General features: G+C 46.3%; 1 protein-coding gene across 1 annotated transcript; it reads left to right on the top strand.

Annotated features, from left to right (window-relative positions):
- Positions 1-217: 217 nt before the first annotated feature.
- Positions 218-19,835, top strand: PPP2R1A (protein phosphatase 2 scaffold subunit Aalpha). Its single transcript, XM_075277967.1, has 15 exons — positions 218-344; positions 7,874-7,964; positions 8,769-8,869; positions 8,952-9,184; positions 9,941-10,088; positions 10,175-10,330; positions 10,424-10,538; positions 11,786-11,856; positions 12,610-12,744; positions 13,498-13,671; positions 14,315-14,375; positions 15,003-15,157; positions 15,365-15,507; positions 16,554-16,645; positions 18,955-19,835. The coding sequence occupies exons 1-15, from the start codon at positions 267-269 to the stop codon at positions 18,969-18,971; spliced, it is 1,770 nt and encodes a 589-aa protein (XP_075134068.1). The 5' UTR covers positions 218-266; the 3' UTR covers positions 18,972-19,835.
- The last annotated feature ends 5,545 nt before the right edge of the window (positions 19,836-25,380 follow it).

The raw sequence follows: 25,380 nt of genomic DNA on the forward strand, positions 1-25,380 counted from the left end.
CAACCGCTCTGCCCATAATACCTCTTCCAAAATGGCGGCCTCAGCCTCACACTGGTGACGTCACAAAGCCGCGTCCACACAACGGTTCTCCCTGGCAACAGTCTCCAGGAGCGTGGTCTCGGCTTCCTATAGGCGGACTCGTTACTATAAACATTGGCAGCGGTGACGTCGCCGTCTGAAAGGGGGCGGGGCTTCCCTACCCCTGCATGAAGGCTTGGGAGCCCCCGTCCCGCCCCTTCACTTTCTCTGTGACAGGAAGAAACAAGATGGCGGCGGCTGACGGGGACGACTCTCTGTATCCCATTGCCGTGCTCATCGATGAGCTGCGCAATGAGGACGTGCAGGTGAGGCGGCGGCGGGGGAGGCCTGAGGGGGCGGGAGGGTGATGTACCGGAGCCCGGGGACACAGCATGGCCTGGTACTGCGCAGCCCGGGGACTGCCTGCTGGGAGTTGTAGTCCGCACAGGAAGTGGCCACTGCTGTATCTAAGCCTGTGAGGAGGACTCCCTCCACTACACAGAGACGGCTGTATCGCAGCTGAGGTGTCTGCCAGGATGTGTATCTAAGCCTGCTGTAGCTGATACTGTTTACCGAGATGTATCTAAGCCTGTCGTGTGTTATGGTTTGCTGAACCCGGTATCTAATCTTGATTGACAGGATTAGATACACCGCTCATCTGACAGTATCACATATGATGGGATTAGATACACCGCTTAGCTGGCAGTATCCCCTGTGATGGATTAGATACAGCGCTTAGCTGGCAGTATCCCCTGTGATGGATTAGATACAGCGCTCAGCTAGCAGTATCCCCTGTGATGGATTAGATACAGCGCTCAGCTGGCAGTATCCCCTGTGATGGATTAGATACAGCGCTCAGCTGGCAGTATCCCCTGTGATGGATTAGATACACCGCTTAGCTGGCAGTATCCCCTGTGATGGATTAGATACACCGTTTAGCTGGCAGTATCGCCTGTGATGGGATTAGATACACCGCTTAGCTGGCAGTATCGCCTGTGATGGATTAGATACAGCGCACAGATAGCAGTATACCCTGTGATGGGATTAGATACACCGCTTAGCCTGCAGTATCGCCTGTGATGGATTAGATACACCGCTTAGCTGGCAGTATCTCCTGTGATGGATTAGATACACCGCTTAGCTGGCAGTATCCCCTGTGATGGATTAGATACACCGCTTAGCTGGCAGTATCTCCTGTGATGGGATTAGATACACCGCTTAGCTGGCAGTATCTCCTGTGATGGGATTAGATACACCGCTTAGCTGGCAGTATCTCCTGTGATGGGATTAGATACACCGCTTAGCTGGCAGTATCTCCTGTGATGGGATTAGATACACCGCTTAGCTGGCAGTATCTCCTGTGATGGGATTAGATACACCGCTTAGCTGGCAGTATCTCCTGTGATGGGATTAGATACACCGCTTAGCTGGCAGTATCTCCTGTGATGGGATTAGATACACCGCTTAGCTGGCAGTATCTCCTGTGATGGGATTAGATACACCGCTTAGCCTGCAGTATACCCTGTGATGGGATTAGATACACCGCTTAGCCTGCAGTATCCCCTGTGATGGGATTAGATACACCGCTTAGCCTGCAGTATCCCCTGTGATGGATTAGATACACCGCTTAGCTGGCAGTATCTCCTGTGATGGGATTAGATACACCGCTTAGCTGGCAGTATCTCCTGTGATGGATTAGATACACCGCTTAGCTGGCAGTATCTCCTGTGATGGGATTAGATACACCGCTTAGCTGGCAGTATCGCCTGTGATGGATTAGATACAGCGCACAGATAGTAGGCACTACACTCCCCAGCACACCTCTTCTCATCTGATTCTTCGCCATTTTCGAGCTCCTTCTCTCGGTCCGGGCTCAGACATCGTGACTAGAGATGAGCGAGTACTGTTGGGATCAGCACGCTCGCATAGAAATGAATGGACGTAGCCGGCACGCGGGGGGTTAAGCGGCCGGCCGGCGTCAAAGCGGAAGTACCAGGTGCATCCATTCATTTCTATGGAGCGTGCTGTTCGGATCGGCTGATCCTAACAGTACTCGCTCATCTCTAATTGTGACCTTTACACCTAGGAACTGCCCAGACGTCTCTCACTATGACATGGGGACCCGAAATACGGAGACCCCGAACCCCAGAGCGTATAAAGGGGGCTTCCGGCCTTCTACTTAATCTAGCAGGGAGACGTCTCCTCCTCACCGGACTCTTCTCTCCGACTATTTTAAGTGGAGCCTCAGACAGAAGCTACAACCTAGCTGTGACCTCGGCCTGGGGGTCAGCGCTGTATCCGGTGAGGTCAGAGAGCGTAGGCCGTCTGTGCTGTATCCAGTGTGACCCTCATACATGGCCGCCCCCTGGGGTCTCTCCCCACTTTTGTGGGTGTCCTGCCAATAGCCGAAGCTTCTACAAGTCCGAGGAGCTGCAATACCAAGCACAGCCACTATAGGATGTACGGCGCTGTGCTTGGTAAGTAGTGACAAGGCCGCGGGCTCTCCAGACGTCTGATCAGTGGGGGCGCTGTGTATGGGGGCAGATCTTTGTCCTCTTGCTGTGATATTACCCCGGACTCTCCGGTACATCATTTTGTTCCCTTTCTGAACAATGACTTCTGGCTGATCCGAAGGAGCCGTCACCATAGGGGCCGCTCCTTCTTTGGCTCAGTATTTTTAGCTTTCTTCCTCTTGGATGTTACAAGGAGTCTCCTGAGTTTTATCTTCCAGGTCCTGCAGTGATCCGGAAACCATCAGCAGGTTGCTGTTGACAGATCTGTTCTCTGATTGGATTGTGACCTCCCTGAGGTGGTTGTGCTGCTCCCTGCAGGCCGACCGTACATGGACACTAGTACTGACCCAGCAAAGATCAGGGGGTGCCAATAGTTTCTGTCCGCTGCTTAAAGGGGCGGTCCAGGAGCTGAAGATGGGTCATTGGTGGTGGATAGGTTGTGGGTTCCTCATTCAGGCCCCACACTGATCAGCTGCATATTAGGTATATGGCCAGAAGCAACTCCACTACAGTATACAGAGCTTTGTACACTGTATACAGCTGCCGGTCCGTACACTGTAGTGGTGATGTCTGGAATTGCAGCCTTGAATAGGAGCAGAGCTGCTTCAGAACATCTTCTCTATGGCTTCTGGTGAGCTGATTGGTGCAGGGTAATGGTGTTAGACCCCCGCCCGAGCTAATACTGATCTTCAGGTCCTAGACAACCCCTTTAACCACGCTATGGCTGTCCTCCCGGTGCGGGCGCAGTTCAGTGAAGCTGGAGGAGAAGACCTTCAGGGCACATACAACAGACCTCGGCTAAGGGGTTACTCAATTTTAAGTATTGATGGCTTATTCTTAGGAAAAGTCACCGCTATTGGATCTGTTGGGGGTCTGACACCTGGGGCTCCCGCAGATCAGCTGTAAAGAGTCACCATACACACTGTGGCAACAGGTGTGGATACTGCAGCTCTGTCCTATAGACTGCAGTACCGGTGGTGATCTGCGGAGGTGCTGGGTGTCTGGTCCCCTTTATGGTAGGATACAGTAGTGTCCTATACAATGTGGTGTGTATAATGTACGGTACAGTGCGCTAGACAGTTACACGGCTCATACATGTAGATATTAAACTGTTCCGTGTGTCGGCAGACACCTAATAGTCAGCGGTCGGCGACCAGCGCTGAAAGTGGACCCCAAGAGTGCCTGAAAGACCCTATAGACTATAATGGGATCCACCAGGTGTCAGACCCTATAGACTATAATGGGATCCACCAGGTATCAGACCCTATAGACTATAATGGGATCCACCAGGTGTCAGACCCTATAGACTATAATGGGATCCACCAGGTGTCAGACCCTATAGACTATAATGGGATCCACCAGGTGTCAGACCCTATAGACTATAATGGGATCCACCAGGTGTCAGACCCTATAGACTATAATGGGATCCACCAGGTGTCAGACCCTATAGACTATAATGGGATCCACCAGGTGTCAGACCCTATAGACTATAATGGGATCCACCAGGTGTCAGACCCTATAGACTATAATGGGATCCACCAGGTGTCAGACCCTATAGACTATAATGGGATCCACCAGGTGTCAGACCCTATAGACTATAATGGGATCCACCAGGTGTCAGACCCTATAGACTATAATGGGATCCACCAGGTGTCAGACCCTATAGACTATAATGGGATCCACCAGGTGTCAGACCCTATAGACTATAATGGGATCCACCAGGTGTCAGACCCTATAGACTATAATGGGATCCGCCAGGTGTCAGACCCTATAGACTATAATGGGATCCGCCAGGTGTCAGACCCTATAGACTATAATGGGATCCGCCAGGTGTCAGACCCTATAGACTATAATGGGATCCGCCAGGTGTCAGACCCTATAGACTATAATGGGATCCGCCAGGTGTCAGACCCTATAGACTATAATGGGATCCGCCAGGTGTCAGACCCTATAGACTATAATGGGATCCGCCAGGTGTCAGACCCTATAGACTATAATGGGATCCGCCAGGTGTCAGACCCTATAGACTATAATGGGATCCGCCAGGTGTCAGACCCTATAGACTATAATGGGATCCGCCAGGTGTCAGACCCTATAGACTATAATGGGATCCGCCAGGTGTCAGACCCTATAGACTATAATGGGATCCGCCAGGTGTCAGACCCTATAGACTATAATGGGATCCGCCAGGTGTCAGACCCTATAGACTATAATGGGATCCGCTAGGTGTCAGACCCTATAGACTATAATGGGATCCGCAAGGTGTCAGACCCTATAGACTATAATGGGATCCGCTAGGTGTCAGACCCTATAGACTATAATGGGATCCGCTAGGTGTCAGACCCTATAGACTATAATGGGATCCGCTAGGTGTCAGACCCTATAGACTATAATGGGATCCGCAAGGTGTCAGACCCTATAGACTATAATGGGATCCGCAAGGTGTCAGACCCTATAGACTATAATGGGATCCGCAAGGTGTCAGACCCTATAGACTATAATGGGATCCGCTAGGTGTCAGACCCTATAGACTATAATGGGATCCGCCAGGTGTCTGACCCTATAGACTATAATGGGATCCGCTAGGTGTCAGACCCTATAGACTATAATGGGATCCGCTAGGTGTCAGACCCTATAGACTATAATGGGATCCGCTAGGTGTCAGGCCCTATAGACCAGGGGTAGGCAACCTTTTCTGTTCGGCGTGCCGAATTAAATTAAAAAATCAAAGATGAGGTCCTCGGAGTGCCGGGCAATAATTGTAAAGCTGACGACACCTACGCTAAAGTCATATAGCACAAACCGCAATATAGGGGTGCTGTCATACTGCGCTCCCAGCCACATGCGCTTACCACTATTTGCCTGGATACACATGTGCTTTTCCATTAGAAGCAATGTAAGTACATGCGTAACCCACAATTAGTGGTAATGTATGTGACTGGGAGCAGAGTAAGGTCATACCTGTAAAGCGCTGACACACAATGTACCTGTATGCTCCATCCAGTCCTTGGCAGTTAGTAACTTCAGTTTTCTGTAAGGGAGCGTTCACACTACCGTCGGTGTCCGACAGCTAGTGTCCGCTGCTAATGTCCATTCAAAATCTTGTGCAGATATTAGTATCGGACACTAGCTGTGTCCGTGACATTTTGCATTGATTTAAACGGACACCGGGTGCGTTCTTTTACTGTCCGTGCCTGTCCTTAACTGTCCGTTCACAAAGATGTCCGACTTTTCAAGCGGACAGCAAAACCCGACATGTAGGTTTTTCTGTCCGCTTGAAAAGTCGGACATCTTTGGGAACGGACACTTAAGGACACCCACGAACAGTAAACGAACGCACCCGATGTCCATTTATATCAATGCAAAATGTCACAGACACAGCTAGTGTCCGCTGCTAATGGCCGCACAAGATTTTGAATGGACATTAGCAGCGGACACTAGCTGTCGGACACCAACGGTAGTGTGAACGCTCCCTAAGTGAAACGCAGATTAATTTGTCACTTTTAGTTCCTGGTGGTGCAGTAACAGCAAAACCCCAGCCAGGAATTAATGGGTGTCACACTTTCAACAAAGAGAATGCACTGGTGCCCAGGAACTGGATTTGGCTATAATTGCATCTCGTTACAGTGTCACCACCCAATAGAATCACACTAAGGCTGAGGCCCCACATTACAAAAATGCAGCTTTTTTATTGCAGATTTGGCTGCGTTTTTCTTTCCGTCAAAGCCAAGAATGGCTAGAAAAGGAACGGGAAATATATAGGAAGCTTCTTATATGTCTCCCTCCTGCTCAATCTACTCCTGTCTTCGGCTCAAAAAAACCAGCAAAATCTGCAACGAAAAAAAGCTGTTTCTGCAACGTGGGGCTTTAGCCTAAGGCCCCCACGTTGTTGGAACACAGCTTTTTTTGTTACATATTTTGCTGTGTTTTTCTGAGCCTAAGCCAGGAGTGGATTGAGCAGAAGGGAGACGTATAAGAAGCTCCCTATATATTTCCCATTCCTTCTGTAGCCATTTTTAGCTTTGGTTGAAATAAACCGCATCACTGACCTATACATTAAAAATGAATTGACAGGGCTGCAGATGCAGACAGATATAGGGGATGTATAGGACACATATAGGGATGTATAGGACAGATATAGGGATGTATAGGACAGATATAGGGTAGGTATAGGACACACATCGGACCTGCTCAATAGTTCTCAGTTCTTCAATTTGGCCCAGATACACAGCCACAAAAAGAATGGCTGTATATATGGGTCAATTGAAATATATAGATCTGTACTTTTATCCGCAGTTGTAGATAAAGAGTCTGGTCATGTGCATTGCAGGTTACAACTCAATGTGCCTCATATTAATAGCAGTTAACCCCATCATGTCCCTCACATTAACCCCCTGTGTACTTTACATAAGAGACACTGATATGTGAGACATATGGAGGTAATAAGTGAATATCTTCATTATATAGGTCCTTCATTAGTACCCCCATATGTCTCACACCTCAGTAACCCTTATGTGAGCCACACAGGGTTAATGTGAGGGACATGATGGGGTTAACTGCTATTAATGTGAGGCACATGGAGTTACTAAAACTAAATTAATAACCCCAAATGCCTGACATTAATAAGAATAGTTAGTAACACACACGTACCTGGTGTTTTTACTTTCACTTTGCTTGCTCTCCTCCTCAGGGCTGCAGACGGCAGGAGCTCCTCCTCACGTGTAGCAGCAGGTCCAGGGAGCCCTTATCCTGTGCAATGAGAGGCTCACCTCTGATTGGTGGGCAGTGAGAGAAGGGGGCGTGTCCTACACCGCAGCTCTACCAGAGCACTGAAAGGACTCTCTCTCTCTCTCTCTCCCTCTCTCCCTCTCTCCCTCTCTCCCTCTCTCCCTCTCTCCCTCTCTCCCTCTCTCCCTCTCTCCCTCCCTCTCTCGTATAAGGCTTTGTTCACATTTCCGCCTGGATTCCAGTTTTTCTACTCCGCTTTCTAGTTCCTGACATCGGGATCTTTTGGCAGCGCCTTATACCCCCCACCACCCACGTGAGATGGCGCAGCTCCTGTGTCAGACATGTTGGGGCGCTGTAGTAATACTGGAGATCGCACCGTGGGCCGGAGAAGGCGTGAGGAGCGGCTGGAGTGGCCCCTGGTGTGGCCTGTCCTATAGGGAGATGCTCTCTCCTGCCCCCTGGTGATCCACTATGGCCAATACGGCGGCGGCCGCTCACTACTTAAGATTTCTTTTACGTTGCCGTTTCTGTACTATCCACATGTTGTGTGAATGTCATCCTCTAGGGGGCGCTAGAGGCAGGTTCTTATGATGGTCTTTGCTTTTGTCTTGTAGCTGCGTCTGAACAGTATTAAGAAGCTTTCCACCATTGCTCTGGCGCTGGGTGTGGAGAGGACCCGCAGCGAGCTCTTACCTTTCCTGACCGGTACGTGCCCAGGAGAAAAGTAGAATGTCAGAGACTGAAGGGTTAATCCAGGACTGCAGGCTACATGTTTGGCTGTATGGCATCAGTGCTGACCAGCTCCCCCCTCCCTAGTGTTTGCCATGCACAGCGCCGTGGTTTTGGTAGTGGCCGTGCCTGGTATTGCAGCTCATTCCCATTCTATTTCTACTTCATTGCACTGCAGTACCTGGCATGGCCACTACCAAAAGTAGAGCGCTGTTCATGACACATTACGGAAATCATTAAAAGCTGCGTTTCTGCATCGTGGGGCCTCAGCTGAAAGGTGTTTTTGGGGACTTGTATGTTGATCCGTCTTTAGGATAGGTCCTCAGTATATGTGATCGGTGGAGTCCAACACCCAGGACCTTCACAGATCAGCTGTGGACTCTTCACTAAATGCAAAGCGCACGGACATATCGTAGAGGCTGTTCTTTGTATTGCATCTTGAATGGGGCTGAGCCGTATGATTTGCAAGACAGCGGAAATACCCCAGTGTTGGACCCTCTACCTAAAGTTAGGAATGTGGAAGTCCTGGAAAGCCGTCTTAAAGGGATGTGGCTCTAGTCGTAACATCACGCCCCCTATAGTCAGGGGTTCTGGATGACAGACATCCACTGATAGGACATTATTGAGCTGTCCTGAGGATGGGTCAGTTTTAAAGTCCAGGAAACCCCTTTAAGACCCCTCTGGCTACACCATGTTTATGTGAGGGGGGTGATGGGGGCGGGGGCGTGAGTGTCGGCTGCTATAGGAGGGTTGATTGTAAGTCTCTCTTGTCCCCCGCAGATACCATCTACGATGAGGACGAGGTGCTGCTGGCCTTGGCTGAACAGTTGGGGACCTTCACCTCCCTGGTTGGGGGACCAGAGTTTGTGCATTGCCTGCTGGTAGGTCTTGTGTTAACCCTTTGACTGCTCCTTTCCCCACCGCGTATGTGCAGCGCCCCCCTAACCCTGTGGTTGTCCTCAGCCTCCTCTAGAGAGCCTGGCCACAGTGGAGGAGACCGTGGTGAGGGACAAAGCTGTGGAATCTCTGAGGGCCATTTCCCATGAACACTCCCCTTCCGACCTCGAGGCGCACTTCGTGCCCCTGGTGAAGCGCCTGGCCAGCGGAGACTGGTTCACCTCCCGCACCTCAGCCTGCGGTTTGTTCAGCGTCTGCTACCCCCGCGTCTCCAGCACCGTCAAGGCAGAACTCAGACAGTGAGTATGTTATGGAAATGATGGCTTGTGCTGTTCCTCTGTTGTTCTTCCTGGAAATTTGTCAGTCGCCAGTAAGGGCTGTAGGGGGGACACACCGTGTTGATGTGTAAGACTGGCACAGCACCTACTGCACTATGGTGGCCGCTGGAAAGGGTTGGGGAAGGCGACTTATCACGGGTTTGTCTTATCACATGACCAAATCCTTGTACAATAGGGACAGAACACAGAGAGGTTAACACCCCCACCCCCTATTGGCTACCATTTAAAGGGGTGTACCCAGACCTATCCTTAGGATAGATGAACAATGTGCGGTCAGTCTGGGTTCAGCACCCAAGACCCCTGCAGATCACCTTCTTCTAAATACCATGCACATCGATGTACGTTGTATAGTGGCCATGCTTGGTATTGTAGCTCAGCTCAATTTGCTTGAATGGGACTGAGCTATTGCTATACCTTGTTACCAATGATCCTCACAAGTTGGAGGCTGATTTGTGGGGATCCTTGTATAAGACCCTAGCCTATGTTTATATAGTCTTGCAAATCCCGCTATTTGCCCCCATCCCACAATCCCTTGGGGTTCTTGGCTGAGACATGGGGGAACTATTTGGTGCTTGCTCTCTGCTGCCCCTGTGACTTGGAGGAAATGCTGCAATTGTCAGCGGCGCCACAAATCTCAGCGTCCTGGGCTGAGTGTGAATAAGTTACCAGGCACGTATGTGTGTATACTTATATATTTATTTTTTGCTCCTTCTTCAGACATTTCCGTAACCTGTGCTCCGATGACACCCCTATGGTCAGACGAGCCGCCGCCTCGAAACTAGGGGAATTTGCAAAAGTTTTGGAACTGGAACACGTGAAGAGTGAAATCATCCCCATGTTCTCCAATCTCGCCTCTGATGAGCAGGTACGGGGTCTGGCGGCGTCCTCTACGTGATGAAACGCTCCACGGCTACCTACGTGTGTCACTTACCCCTGTGCTTGTCCTCCCAGGATTCGGTGCGGTTGCTGGCCGTCGAGGCCTGCGTCAACATTGCTCAGCTGTTACCTCAGGAGGAGCTGGAGCCGCTGGTGATGCCGACGCTGCGCCAAGCGGCCGAGGACAAGTCCTGGCGTGTGCGTTACATGGTGGCGGACAAATTTACTGAGGTAGGTGATGGGACTTACACGTGGCGGTATATCACCCTGCTGTATACTATAACCCTCATCATTACTAATTCCATCCCGTATCCTGTCTTTCAGCTCCAGAAGGCTGTTGGCCCTGAAATCACCAAAACTGACCTGGTTCCCGCTTTCCAAAACCTGATGAAGGATTGTGAGGCTGAGGTGCGGGCGGCGGCTTCCCACAAGGTCAAAGGTCAGTGACCAACACAACTTGACGTGAAGATAAATTGTATTTAAAGGGGATGTCCAGGGTTAAAGGGATCCTATCATTGGATTCCCTTTTTTTCTGACTAACACATAGGAATAGCCTTAAGAAAGGCTATTCTTCTCCTACCTTTAGATGTCTTCTCCACGCCGCTGTTCGGTACAAATCACGGTTTTTGTCAGTATGCAAATGAGTTCTCTCGCAGCACTGGGGGCGTTCCTAATGCTGCGAGAGAACTCTCCAGCGCCGCCTCCATCTTTTTCAGGATCGGCCTCTCCCTGTGTCTTCTTCCATCCTGGGTTTCAGTCTTCTAGACCTCGGGCCAAGCCACAAGAAAATGGCCGCCTACACCAGCTTACTTTGTAAGTTGCCATTTTCTTGTGGCCACGGACATGCGCAGTCGGCTCGGCCTGAAGCCTAGAAGTTTGAAGCCACTGCTGGAAGAAGACCCGTTCCTGAAGAAGATGGAGGCGACGCTGGAGAGTTCTCTGACAGCATTGGGGACGCCTCCAGTGCTGCGAGAGAAGTCATTTGCATACCGAAGAAATCCCGGATTTCTACCGAACGGCAGCCTGGAGAAGACCTCTAAAGGTAGGAGAAGAATATCCTTTCTTAAGGCTATTCCTACGTGTTAGGGACAAAAAAATGACTTTTAATGATAGGATCCCTTTAAGCCTCGGTCTTGTGAAGAACCTGCTGAGATGCTGGAGATGTTGGAGTGTTCCTCAGTAATAGACTCATGGCTCATATTAGACCCGCCCACAATTCAGGGAGGTGACAATGATCCTGTCTCTGGACACGCCCACTTCCTCTATAGCTCCGGAGTAGTGACTAATGAGGTCAGGGAATGTGACTAAACTAATTCATACACGAAACTCGGCCTGCATCATACAGGATGTGGTGCGGGGCCGATCGGCAGCCATGGGGGAATCTAGTCACGTGACTTCTTAAAATGCACCAGTCATCCCTCGCTGTACTGCTGCTCCTCTGTGCTGGGGTCTCTATATCTAGGTGGGGTAGAGACATGATCTTGGTCCTATTCAGAGCCATTCAATGTGATGTCCAGGGAGATGGCGGAGATGGCCGTCTCCTGCTTGGGGTAAACTGTAATAGATTTAGCTCACACCCCGAGCAGGAGGCGTCTAGAACTGTGGGGGGGTTCAGAGGGACTGGGCCTCAGGATACGATGTCCTTATGTTGTTCTGCTGCTCATCTGTCTCCTCTCCTTACTATAGAGTTCTGTGAGAACCTGTCCGCTGACTGTCGGGAGAATGTGATCATGACACAGATCCTGCCGTGCGTCAAGGTAAGTGGGAATGGGGCTGTTTCTGTAGCAGATGGGGCGGTCACCTTGTGCCATACTGCCGGCGTACGTTACATAGCCACGTAGGGGGTCAGTATGTGGTAGATGTGGCCCCCACCCACAGGCTGAAGTGTTCTGGGTGAGCGCCAAGCACCAGATCAGTACTCGATATTGCAACTCAGTCCAATTCTCTTGGGAAGAATTTGATTTTGGCGGCCAAGGGAAGAGGAGGCAGCTCTTGTAAGTGACTCCTGATCAGCGGGGGTCCTTGGAAAAGCCCTTTAAATATACAATGGAGGAGTGTTAGGCTAAAGCTACAGCAATGGGTCTATGGCTGGTACCCGCACACTCTGAGCTACACAAAGCGAGAAGGTCTAGGGACCTGTTCTGAGTTTTGTCCCAGGTTTAAGACCCCTGTGATAATACTCGTCCATGTGTATGGACCCAAAGACTATATGGGGTCAGTGAAAAACGTGGCATGTGTGTGCATGGAGCCTGAAAAAGTAGCAAATTTTGGTGCATGGCCGTTTTTTATGACATTTGGTGAACTTGTGCCTGCACCCCAACTTTCCAAAAAGCGGGAACATCCTGGCACAATTGCTATAAGTTGCACCAAATACAGACTTCGATTATTGCTGACCTCTACCCTAGATTCCAGGCGCCTTCATTGATCACAGATCTTTAGCACATGTACAGGTTATTCTACGATGACTTTGTGTCACTCACTCGTGTCTTCTTCTTTCTTCATGGCCTTAGGAGTTGGTGTCGGACGCCAACCAGCATGTGAAGTCTGCCCTGGCCTCCGTCATCATGGGCCTGTCTCCTATCCTGGGGAAGGACAATACCATTGAGCATCTCCTGCCTCTCTTCCTGGCCCAGCTGAAGGATGAGGTGAGTGTGCGATGGTTAGTAACTACTTACCAACCACACATTGACTATATACATCCAGGCGGGAGGAATATAACTCTACAAGGGCATTCTGCTACTTTGGTAGGAAAAACAGAAAACCAATCAATCCCCCACTAATCTATAACCTCAATTCCATTTGTATCCACTTGGTGGAGCTGTGTGCATGTAGTCTGCAGCTTGTGCTGGGAATAAAGCGATGGTGTCTTCCGAAATTCGTAACATCAGGTCAGACGTATCATCTACATGAAAGACGTGTCAGATAATAAAGGGCAAATTACTAGCTGGTTATCCGGTTTCTACTATTGCGGTAGACCATCAGTATTAGATCTGTGAGGGGTCTGACACACAGATCCCTCACAGATCAGCTGTATTTAAACATGGCGGCGCTTGGTTAGGTTTACAGTTCCGCAGCCGTATCAGCAGGTATAGGTACCGTAGCGCTGGCCCATAGACTTCCATGGTGAATGAGCAGCTTGGCTCCTAATATGTAAAGTGTACCTGATATGCAGCTGATCTGTAGGGATCCAGGGTGTCATACCCTCACAGATGTAATATAGATGTTCTATCAGTAGGAGAAACTGGAAAACCCTTTAACCATCATAGGGGCACAAATACCTAAAAAGGCAGCAGAAATTGAGAGTGAGGATGAGGAAATCCCAAATTAGCCCGGTCCTTCAGGGGTTAAAGCGTTCTCCTCTCCGGGTCTCATCTGCTTCATTACCAATCTTTCCGCAGTGTCCGGAAGTGCGGCTCAACATCATCTCCAATCTGGACTGTGTGAACGAGGTCATCGGCATCCGCCAGCTGTCCCAGTCTCTCCTGCCCGCCATTGTGGAGCTGGCGGAAGACGCCAAGTGGCGCGTGCGTCTGGCCATCATCGAGTACATGCCCCTCCTCGCCGGGCAGCTGGTAAGTGCGGCTGTAAATATTGTGTACAAGGGGCTGCAATGGCAGCTCTGTCTGGAGTGTCATCGCAGGTTCCTCTTTAGGTGCGGCCTCTGATGGGTATTGGCGATTGTCGGAGATGGCAGCCATTATTAGGTGGGTGAGTGGGAAAAATGGAGGGGGGCGGATCTGGTTGAGAAGAGGTTAACCGCTGGACTGGAGACTGGCCATACGCAGCATCCGATATGTTTCTCAGTCGTCCTCTCTATTTTCGGGCCGTTGGGTAGAATCCAGCGATTATTCCGCTCGCGTTACTTTCACAAATGTCACCGTGACACTATCCATTAGTATAAAGGGCTCGGCGCACCCATCTGCCAGCCCAGATTCCCCCCCAGACGCGAGCGCCGGAGCTGGTGGGAACATTTTTCTATTTTCAGCTTCCTGGGAAATAATTAGGTTGATGGAATCAAAAGCCTGTGTTGGGCCGATAGCCGGCAGAGTAATGGCCGCCGGCCGTGTCCTGTGCGACACCGTCCCTGAGGGACTCCGCATGTGCACATCTACAGTCTGTGACCAGCAGGGGGAGCTCTGAGACTTTGCTTTGACATTAAGCAGAGCCGATTGGTTTCTCTGACTCGGCCATGATGTATTCTTCATGTCTTTGCAGGGTGTCGAGTTCTTTGATGAGAAGCTGAACTCTCTGTGCATGGCCTGGCTGGTGGATCACGGTAAGTAGTCACTACACCCCCGGTACCGTTCTTATGGCCAGGTTACTCAAAGAAGGTCACATTGTATTTGATATAAATGAACCCTTGAATGACCACCAATACATTCTGCTTGTTATTAATGGTTCCCAAACTTCCCGACCATCCACTTTTAGGACGAGAATTTTGTTTGGGACACCCTTGAGAGCACTTAGAGGGTTATACCATGAAAAGTATTTACTCTCCATAGGATAGAAGATGAATACTTCATCGGTGGAGGCCTGACTGCCAATCCTGAGTAGAAGGGTCCTTTGCCCCCCATACTTCACATTTAGCTTATTTTAAGGATAGGTCATCCATTAATAAGCCTGGAATATCCCTTTAACAGTGTTGTCATCCCAACGTACATTATATAGTAATCGATAAGATTTATTCCCATCTCGACCAGTCTCTGCCGTAGAAGGAATGACTGTCCGCAAGTCCCAGAGCTGCCAGGGTGGGGTTTACGGAAACAAGCAAGTGTCTCATTCACCTATAGGGAATGTCGTTGTCTTCTTGCTCCTACACTGATGTGTTCATCGGACGACACGTTCCAGCATGCCTCATTGGTAGTATACCCTATAGTAATGGTGTCTCTCCTCCTGTCTTCAGTGTATGCCATCCGAGAGGCGGCTACAAGCAATCTGAAGAAGCTGGTGGAGAAGTTTGGCAAGGACTGGGCTCAGGCAACCATCATCCCCAAGGTGCTGGCCATGTCCAACGACCCGAACTACCTGCATCGGATGACCACGTTATTCTGCATCAATGTAAGTGCTGAGCGCTATTCCTGCTATTGGTGCAGGAGCGCCACCATCGTCATCATCTTCTGGCTTTAGTAGAAAGCGGTCACAGGGTTGCTGTACCAGAGGAGATAACTTGAGGACCTGTATCAGTTTGCCTAGTATATAAGTTGCTGTTATTATGGGTTGTGTCTATTTTTATCCCGTAACTCTGATTTCTGTATTTGGCTGCAGGTTCTCTCCGAGGTTTGCGGACAGGAAATCACAACCAAGCACATGCTGCCCACCGTGGTGCGGATGGCTGGCGATGCCGTGGCCAACGTGCGCTTTAATGTTGCCAAGTCTCTGCAGAAGATAGGACCCACTCTGGATAACAGGTACAGGCAGCGCAACGCATCACGTAGACCAGGGGTAGGGAACCGTCAGCTCTCCAGCTGCTGTGAAACTACAACTCCCAGCATGCTCCATTCACTTCCATAGCAAGTATGCATGCTTGGAGTTGTAGTTTTGCAACAGCTGGAGAGCCGCATGTTCCCTATCCCTGACGTAGACCTTCAGTGACAGCAGTCAGTTCTGTAGTATGTGCTGCTGGATTGAAAATGGCACCCACACCGATCAGCTGCCTGAAGGGGGACCAACACCAGTCTGCTAGTATAAGTGGGGCAGAATTAACTGGCCAAGGTTGGAGCTCCTACCAATTGATGATCTGCCCTAAGGAAAGGGCCTCAATATCCTATGTAAACTCACAAGTCAGAAAATCTGCTCGCGATAGAGAAGTGTCCTGCCCGAATTTTGGGTGGAAGCTGTCGGCATCCCATTGAAGTGAATGGGAGTCGGAAATATTTCTCGCGATGGCAGGTCAGTCACATCCTTACAAATTAGAGCGCCCTCCCTGGGTGAAGATGAAGGTTCAGTAACAAGAAACTTCTCTTAATTTATTTAGAAATCCTTGGCTCTAGGCCCGGTGCAGCGATAGAAACCACAGCAAGTAGAGATGATCAGATGTGGTCTCTGCTCCCTGAGAGGAATCACTGGGATGGAGTGGAATATTAAATAGAATATCACACAATTAATATAGTATAATGTATCTGATGTTCTTGATTGACCGCCATGGGATCTTGCGGGTTCACACATGGGGTGGCTTTGCCCGCCATTTTTTTTCCCCAATGTTAAAGCAGTGATCCATCTAATAATCTACCAAAACAAGTCCTGAGAGACCTCACTGACTAGAATTGGGTCTGTCTGGTATCCGTTGTCTGCCGTGACTTCAGTAGATGACAAAGTCGTCCTCGCAGGAGTCTTTTGTCTGTTTTTTTTTTGCCTAGCTCTGGAACTGCGCCTCCAAGACGGATGTGACTATGACTAGAGACAATCCTCTCCTACTATCCACAGCATTAATGTTTCTTCCTTCTTGCACTTGTAGCACCTTGCAGAATGATGTGAAGCCCGTTTTGGAGAAGTTGACTCAAGACCAAGATGTAGACGTGAAATACTTTGCACAGGAAGCACTTACAGGTACGTGGCTCCGTCTGATGTACGCACCACACTAAATTTCTGCATATCTCAAGATCCATGTTCTTCTGTGGGATAAATGTCCTCACAGCATAGTGGAATAACATTATCGATCTTGAAGGGAACCGGTCAAGGGGATTTGGGACACCTATCCACCCACGAGTCATGACTATGTATTGATTTAGTGTCCCGAATAGCCGCCTCTTAATGCCTTCCGTGCCCACAATAAAAGTAAACAGTTATACTGACCCGGCTCCTGTCCTCCGGGCGATGGCTCAGCTCCTCAGTGAGACCTCAGCTCCAATGTGCATGCGCTAGACCTCAGGTGTACATCTCCAGAACTGTGCAGGTGGAGGGAGCACCCGAGAGGGGTACAATGAGACGCTTCTCTAAGCAAGTCTAAAGGGTGTGTGTTCTCTTTAATGCAGGCACTGATGCCGTCTCTACAGGGATACATGGGACGCGTAACCCCATGGTTGGTTTAGTGTCTCATATCAACCTGACAGGTTCCCTTTAAACTGATACTGCGCGCTACACAAACTAACCAACTGCACATGGATGTTATCTTATGGTGCTTATTCTCTACAGACCCTATGGTTTGGTCCTTGCATTCTGACAGGAATGGAACCTTATCCTGTTTTTAAAAAAAAAAAAAAAAAAAAAAAAAAAATTGTGGCTCAGTCCTTTAGCCCCAACATGGATATATAAAAGAAATGGCCATGGGGTCTGTGAAATTAGTAAATTAGTGGGTATGTATGCTATCCATTACAGATCTGTGATAGCCCACAGACCAGAAATGTTTTTGAGTACATGGGTCCTCACCCTCTGTTCAGTGAAGATGGATTCTACCATAGTCCCCTATTAGACCGTCCAGCTAAGCGCAGTCCATGTTTATAGCAGAATTAAAGGGGTTTTCCCAACTCGCCTGTTTCCCACCATGCAGGCCGTCTTCTCTGTCCACTTCCTGGTGTTCTCAGTAAATTGGTGGGCGGGGTTTCACTTGCTGTCTCCCAGACAAAGGCAGCTCTGCTATCTCTCTTTATAGCAGTACATGTTTGCAGTCAGTAATGAGGGATAGTTGTAAATAAATGAGCACAGTATCACTGGAAGATACACAATATGAAGCTGATGTAGCAGAGCTGGATTTGATAGGTGATGAGAATCCCAAACTTGCATGCTACAAGACCACAAGTCAGCTTGCAATATAATCACTTTTAGATCTCTGTTTACATACAGAGGTAGAGAAATAAACAGCTCAGAAATACAAGTTCACTCCGAGCACTCAGCCCCCCTCACCTTCTGAGAGCAGGGAGCTACATCACTTGTCCTGGGTGGAGAGATAAGATCATTCCCAGGTCCGTGGTTATGGAATTGCAGTGTAAAGAAGGAAATGAATAATCTCAGCTGCCACATAAAGCAATTTTGCTGAAGCAATATATTTAGGAAAAGTCTTAAATCTGTATACCGTATATACTCAAGTATAAGCTGAATTTTTCAGCAGCGTTTTTGTGCTGAAAAAGCCCTCCTTGGCTTATACTCGAGTCAAGCAAAAATAAAAAAATATTTTTTTTTTGGGAGGGGAGGTCTATGACCAGCCGCAATAGTAATGTATAGAATAGAATCTCCCATAAAATAGTGAAAAAAAATAATAATAATAAAAATTAAACTACATAAAAGTTCTCAATCCCTCCTTTCCCTAGAATGCATATAAAAGTAGAAAATTGCTGTGAAACACAAACACATTAGGTATCCCTGTGTCTGACAGTGCCCGGTCTACTGAATATAGGGGATCTGCAGTGCTCCTGTACCGTCGGGAAGGGGTTAATAGGAGCACTGCAGATACCCTATATTCAGCCAGGCTGAATTCTAAGTGGGGGTAAAAAAAAAACTCAGTCCTCAAGCTCGGGGAAAGAGCAGACAGACAACCAAAACACCCCCTCCCCTTCCCCAGCACCCAGCATCTACTGCACCCAAAAACTGACCATTTTAATTTTTGAAATTTTCCAGTAGCTGCTGCATCCCCATCCCCCCCCCTCGGCTTATACTCGAGTCAATTAAGTTTTCCCAGTTTTTTCTGGTAAAATTATGGGCCTCTGCTTACATTCGGGTCGGCTTATACTCAAGCATATATGGTAAGCTAGCAGCATAGATGGGACAACCCCTTTAAATCGCTTCACATTGTTACTAATTTATGGATTGTATTAGAAATTGCCATTTTATTTAAAAAAAAATACTTTCCACTGTCTTATTTTTGTCTTTTTAATTTTGGAATTGATAGAATAATAGTTTTTGTCTCTCTTTTGTTTTTCTAGTGCTGGCTCTGGCGTGAGAGAACCCATTTCTACAAGCCCACGGTGACACTCCACCTCCCCTAGGGCAATTTTTTCCTTTCCTCTGCACGACTTCCACTCACATTTGTGCCCATGGCGCCACATTTTCCCCCACCCTTGGTCCAGTCCTACCCGGTGGTGTTCGGTCTTCTCCCACAGCCTCTTGGATCTCTGCTACCTTCCTTTTATAGCGCTGAACATTTACCTTGTTAGTGGCTGTGGCTTTAACTCTTAATATGCTATTACTCTGTCCACACGGACTCCGAAGGGGATCATTTATTATGTTCATATCAAGTGCAAGGAATAAATTAAGCATACCGGGAAGGGGAATATGGCAGCTTATTATTTTTGTGAAATATTGCATATAGAACCTTGCGCTTATTCTTATACTATGCTGTTGAGTGTATTACAATGTGTAAATAATGGTTATGCACCCCGTCGGTGGTGCAGCTGGGGCCCGTGATGAGGGTACTTGCTGAGCAGCGGCTGCACCGACCAAGGGAACGTCAGACACGGACACAACTTGTAACGGAGCTGCCTTCTGCTTAGTCTTCATCCGACAACACTATATTGCCATAGACCTTTCTGCATTCAAGCTGCTGGGTTTTTTTTGTTTTTTGTTTTTTTTTGTCCTTGGAAAAAAAATGTAGTATTGTTCTAAAAAGTTTTGTTTTTCAACTAAATTCTACAGTAAATGGAAACTCCTTCAAAAACATCTGTGATTGGAGAAGTCAGAGTCTGTCCAAACTCGGTGACGTTGGCTGGGGGTTGTCCCAGTCCGTAAGTTCGATGAATGGAGTTGAGTGTTTATTGAGCTGCCTTGATTGTAAAATCGCATTAATAAATACAACCAGTTGTTTCCAGATGTTTAGTTTTTTGTTTTTTTTTTCCTGGGTCATACTGTCTTTTATAAAACTGGACCGTCGAAGTTGTGTGAAAACCAAAAAATTCCATCTTCTAACCACTGCAGATTTAGAAGATATTTGGTTGTCGCTTGTAGAGGACGACTAGTGGAATCCTTGTGTCAAGAGATACTGTTCTCCGGGTCACAATCCGAAGGAGGATTGCGTCCATTGTGGCCTATTTGTTCGGAAACTGATGACCTACTGGGTAACCCCGTTGAAAGAAACGTCAAAGGAAGACTCTTAATGGCGCTCTTACCAAAGAAGACCATTGGCACTAGCATACAAGTCTTGTTTCTCTCAGACATGGAAATGTTGGTTGACATGAGGCGTTCCGTCTGTATAAGAACCCTTATTTCTCCAGGATTTATAGTCTTAATGCCTACAATGATTTGGAAGGCTTCTCTAACTCAACTCGCCCTAACTAGACTTTGTCAAATCAGTATTGCACATTTGAGGTTTGAAGTAAGACAGAATGATTCATCCGCTCGGATGGGATGAGTAGAGCGGAGTTGCATTCCAACAGCTTTCTTACTACATGGGGGTCTCAAGTATTTAGTTCAGGGGCATTTTTGAGAAGCCCAGAAGTCATCAAGATTTGGTAGTAGACAAACCCCAGAAAGACTTTTCTCGTTCTTGACAAATTTCCTGTGTCTCCTATCAAGATTCACTTGAATGAAAGTTGTCCACTCGGTAGAAAATCTGGTGTCGATCAAGAATGGTCTTCTCACGAGATGGTGTTTTGGAAACGTTCAACACTTCTATCCAATGCAGATCCTCCAGATGAAGATTGGCCTTGCAGAATTTGTAGTGAAATTTCTTACAAAATTTTTTGTGAGCACGCTTTCGAAAGAAAAAAAAATTAGGGAATTTTACAATAGTTTGTGCCGTGTTAAAATCAGTTCCCATATCAGTCCTGGAATGGTCTTGTACATCAGTCAGTGGTCTGGATCAAGGAGGGTCTTCTCACAGAGATGGTGTTTTGGAAACGTTCATAACTTCTATCCAATGGCAGATCTTCCAGATGAACATTGGCCTTGCAGAATTTGTAGTGAAATTTGTGCGCACTTTCAAAAGAAGAAAAATTAGGGAATTTTACAATAGTTTGTGCCGTGTTAGTTCCCATATCAGACCTGGAATGGTCTTGAACATCAGTCATGGTCTGGATCAAGGAGGGTCTTCTCACAGAGATAGTGTCTTAGAAGCCTTTACAACGTTTACCAATGGCAGAACCTAAATGTAGTCTTTTATGGATGGACGTTGGCTCAACATTACAGAATTTGTAGTCAAATTTGTCTTATGAAAAATAAGGCTGAATTATGTTACAGTCCGTTGCCAAAATCTGAACTCAAATTTGTAAATGAGCGTAGATTCACAGTGGATGCTTCTCGTTTTAACACTTTGTTAACCACAATCGTTGCATGGTCTGAAACCTCCACAAATCTGGATACCAGATGCAAGCTTTTTGTCAGAAGTTTCTCATCTTTCTCAACTTCTAATTTTTAGCTTAACTATGCACGAAGCTTGTTTCGTTCTGTCCGTTTCGGCAGTATGTAAGGGCCCCAACGTCTGGTTATTGCCCAAGCTTTGTGTCTTCTAACTTCAGTGTTTTGCAATATGTGACTTGGATGAAATAACCTGTAAATGCAATTTGTATAAATAAAGTTTATTGGAAACCTCTTATTATATCCACTAACTTCTGGTGTCATCTAATTCTTTTTGTTCCTAAAAGACGTTTTAATACTTTTAAAGGTAGGCTCCGCCTTAGAATTAAACGTTTTCATTTGGTTCCTCGAAAGGTACATGAAATACAGAAAAGTTGTACACGAATGAGTCTTTGTCGGAAACACAGAAGCATTATACCATGTGGGGGGCACTCATTTGGAACTTCGTAGTACGGGGAAGGGGCACCAGTAGTTCATTGCAATGTGGCGCCACTAATGGGACAATATACTGTGGTGGACATTAGTGCTCCCCCCAAATAGTATAAAGCTTCTTAATTAGGATTGAGCCAAGCTTGAGATTTCAGGATCATTTTTTAAAATATGATTTTTCGATCATTTTCCAGCCAATCGTGAAATTTGCTCGATCGCCGATCACTCAACCCAAAACTTTAAGTTTATGAAGTAGGGTTGAGCCGATCTTGAGATTTCAGGATCGTTTTTAAAATCTAATTTTCGATCATTTTCCAGCTGATTGTGAAATTTGCTCGATCGTTGATCGGGATCCTATCTTTCCCGATCGCTGAATCTTGTTCTTAATGCCTCTGGCTTAGTGAGTGACATTGATCCTTCGATTACAATTTGACCACCAGAGAAAGTTAAATTAAAATGAAATATTTCTTTCCAAATTTTTCTTCTTATCCAATTTTTTTTTTTTTAAGCAATGTCCCTTTTGCTAAAAGTAATTGAGCACCCCGATATAGAGTGTAGCACTCTCCATCAGATGTGATATTATAGTGTTAGCGCCCTATAGAAGTCTATTGATTGTTTTGATCAAAGTTCTGGCAAAGGCTACACTGTAAAGCTTAACCAAATCCTGCGGCAAAACTTGAAAATCCGCGCCAACCAGACAGACGTTTTCTGGGAATTGTCAAGCAGAATACATGAAGATGGGACATGACTTTTAATTAAATTTTTCTGCTATTGGAACAATTTAGCTAGAGGGGGGGGGGGGGGGGAGGAAATGCATCGGCCTCCTTCTGAACAAAGGTTAGGGAGGTTTTTAAGGTGGAATTTGGACCTATTATTTTGACATAAATCAGTTAAATTAATATGATGGAGAAATGTGATCTGAATGTAGTAATGGTGGAATTAGGCGATGGTTGTTTCAACGATGGAACATGTTTAATTCCAATATGCCCAATTCATGCCTCTATAGGAAGTAATCAGATGCATTGGCACCTCCCAACCCCAAATTCTTATAAGTTAAGTCATTGGGTTTGACTGGCTTTGCTTTTCTGTATATAACCATATTTTTAGATGCCTATAATGGCTATATATGGGGACTCTAACCAAACACATGGCTTCTCACGCCTCCCTCTATACCCCCCTGCTTCAGCTCTGATGCCGCCAGAACAGACCTGCTCTACGTCCGGGTGTTTGACACAATAAATGCTTGGATATACGTTACCAGTGCGTTTCCAGGCACTTTGTGTATGGAGACATATTCACAGGGGTGTGGTGAGTGATATGGGGTCTTATGTTGTGCCCCCATATTTAGCAGTTTTAGTTTCCATCCTCTGTTAGGCTCAGGCCACACAGTATGCAAAGGCTTAAAAAAGCCTCCCAATAGAACTCTTAAGAGACTTTTTGTTTGGTTTATTTTATTTTATTTTTTTAGGTGATTTTTGTTGCAGATTCCTGACCAAAAAACGGTGTTTGTGACGCTTTTTTACACCTGTAAAAGATTTCATTGAAGTCAATGGGAGTGTTATTTTTACATGTGTATTATGCTAAAATACGCTCGCATTAACTCCCTGTGCACGGGCCCTGAAGCTTAGATTGGCGAAACTGGAATTGTTTTGTTTCACAATCCAAATTAAAAAATTGCTTAAAAGTTTAGGTATGATGGAAAATGTACTTTTAATTCTACAACTTTGCACATATGTATAATACAGGTAAATATATCATATTTAAAAAAAATCGGTTTTCTTAACTTATGAGAGTTGCATTCTGCATATTAGTTTATAAAGAGGGTGGAGGATGCTAGGAAACACTGAAAAATTGCTGCTGTAACTGTACTCTTATAACACTACTAGGTTGTAGGTTAGAGGCCACCGCTGCACAGACTGAAGCAATAAATCAATTAACAAGCTGGCAGAAACCTCACACGAGGTCTGTGGGTGAGGCTGAATATGGAGGCAAAAACAAACAAGCAGTCAGTCTGAAGATGAAGAGAAGAAGAACTTAATAAGAAGAGAAGGAAACCGATCTCTTTGATAAGACATGACAGTTTCTTACATTCACCTGTACTACATTTATGCAATTTATTTTATTTTTTCTTTAACTGGAGGTGCACTTTACATTTTGTTACTGAGAGAGAACTCACTTAATTCATCCCAAATGAACTGCACTGTAAATGGTGACAGATGAACCTCATGAGATTTGTCTTGCAAATATTGGGACACAATTTATTTTTTTTTTGTATGAGCCCCAGGGTATAATAGTCAGACGTGTCAGGGAGATGATAAATCTAATAAATCTCGTACATTTCTGAGGCTCTGCTGGGGTGTCTGACCTCTTCTGACTTTGTGAAAGACACCACCAGCCCCTGGGGACTATTGAGGCCTGTGTTTGGGTTTCAGCAGTCACTTGGGGTTTATCAGTGTCTTGATGTTTGCTTCAAGGCATCATGATGTCACCACTGTACGCAGCGATCTCACCAGAGGGATGGGGTTGAGCCGATCATTAAATTTCAGGATAGTTTTTAAAATCCGATTTCCGATCATTTTCCATTCGAATCCGATCCCAATGCAAGTCAATGGAATTTTTTAAATATTCGGAGATCAAATTTTAAAAAACGATCCTATTCATTACACAGCATGTAGTCCAAAAATTGATTCAATTTTTGGACCCCACGCTGTGTAGTGATTAACCACCCACCCACCGGTGTCCACTTACCTGCACAGCTGCAGCTCCCAGTTCTTCTTCGTCTGGTCCGGTTCTCTATCCTTCACATTTCCTCAGATCGCCCTGTGCCCCGCCCCCGCCTCCCTAGACTAGTATTGTAGAGATGCAGGGAGTAGGCAGGGCTTAGTGTGGCTGGAGAGTGTGGGCTTCAAAGCCCACTTTGCGTTTGGGTGAAATGCGCGTTGAGTCCTCTTGCAGTATAGGTATGTTATGAGAGCATTATTGGTATTAAATTTCTGAATAGTGGTGTCAACAATTATATTATTGTAATGGCATTCTTACCTCTTACTCTACTCCTTAAATGGTTTTGTATGAATTGCACCACGATATATATATATATATATATATATATATATATTATTATTATTATTATTATTATTATTATTATTATTATTATTATTATTATTATTATTATTATTATTATTATTATTATTATTTTTTTTTTTTTTTATTTTTTTTTTTTTTTTTTTTTTTTTGATAATATAAATATTTTATACAACTCTGTACTTACCTATGGACTGTTCTGGTATCCTGGTACTTTGATATTTATTCCCCCATATGTATTCTTATGTTAATGTTTGTTGTTGAATATTTGTTTAAAGATTTTTAGTGGATAGTAATAATAGTTATTATATTTTATTATTATGGTTTGTGTGGTAGTTTTTTTGTTATGGTTTTTTAGATTGTTTTCCACACATGTGAATTGGCCTCTATTGAATTTCTCTACTTTGCCGCTATGTATCTCCTCCATACCATTTTCTCGTCTTCTGTTTATTCTTTTATTGTAAGATTATTAAATAAAGATTTAAAAAAATATAAAGCAAGATGGAACCATTAAGGAAGTCTGCGACAGTTTCACAAATCAAAATAATACA

This window comes from Leptodactylus fuscus, chromosome 6, assembly GCF_031893055.1.
Source record: "Leptodactylus fuscus isolate aLepFus1 chromosome 6, aLepFus1.hap2, whole genome shotgun sequence".
NCBI lineage: Eukaryota > Metazoa > Chordata > Amphibia > Anura > Leptodactylidae > Leptodactylus > Leptodactylus fuscus.

Coding starts and splice junctions, on each gene's coding strand:
- PPP2R1A (XM_075277967.1), top strand. CDS start 267: ATGGCGGCGGCTGACGGGGACGACTCTCTGTATCCCATTGCCGTGCTC. Junction 7,965..8,768: donor GCTCTTACCTTTCCTGACCG/GTACGTGCCCAG, acceptor TGTCCCCCGCAG/ATACCATCTACGATGAGGAC. Junction 14,376..15,002: donor GGCCTGGCTGGTGGATCACG/GTAAGTAGTCAC, acceptor TCCTGTCTTCAG/TGTATGCCATCCGAGAGGCG.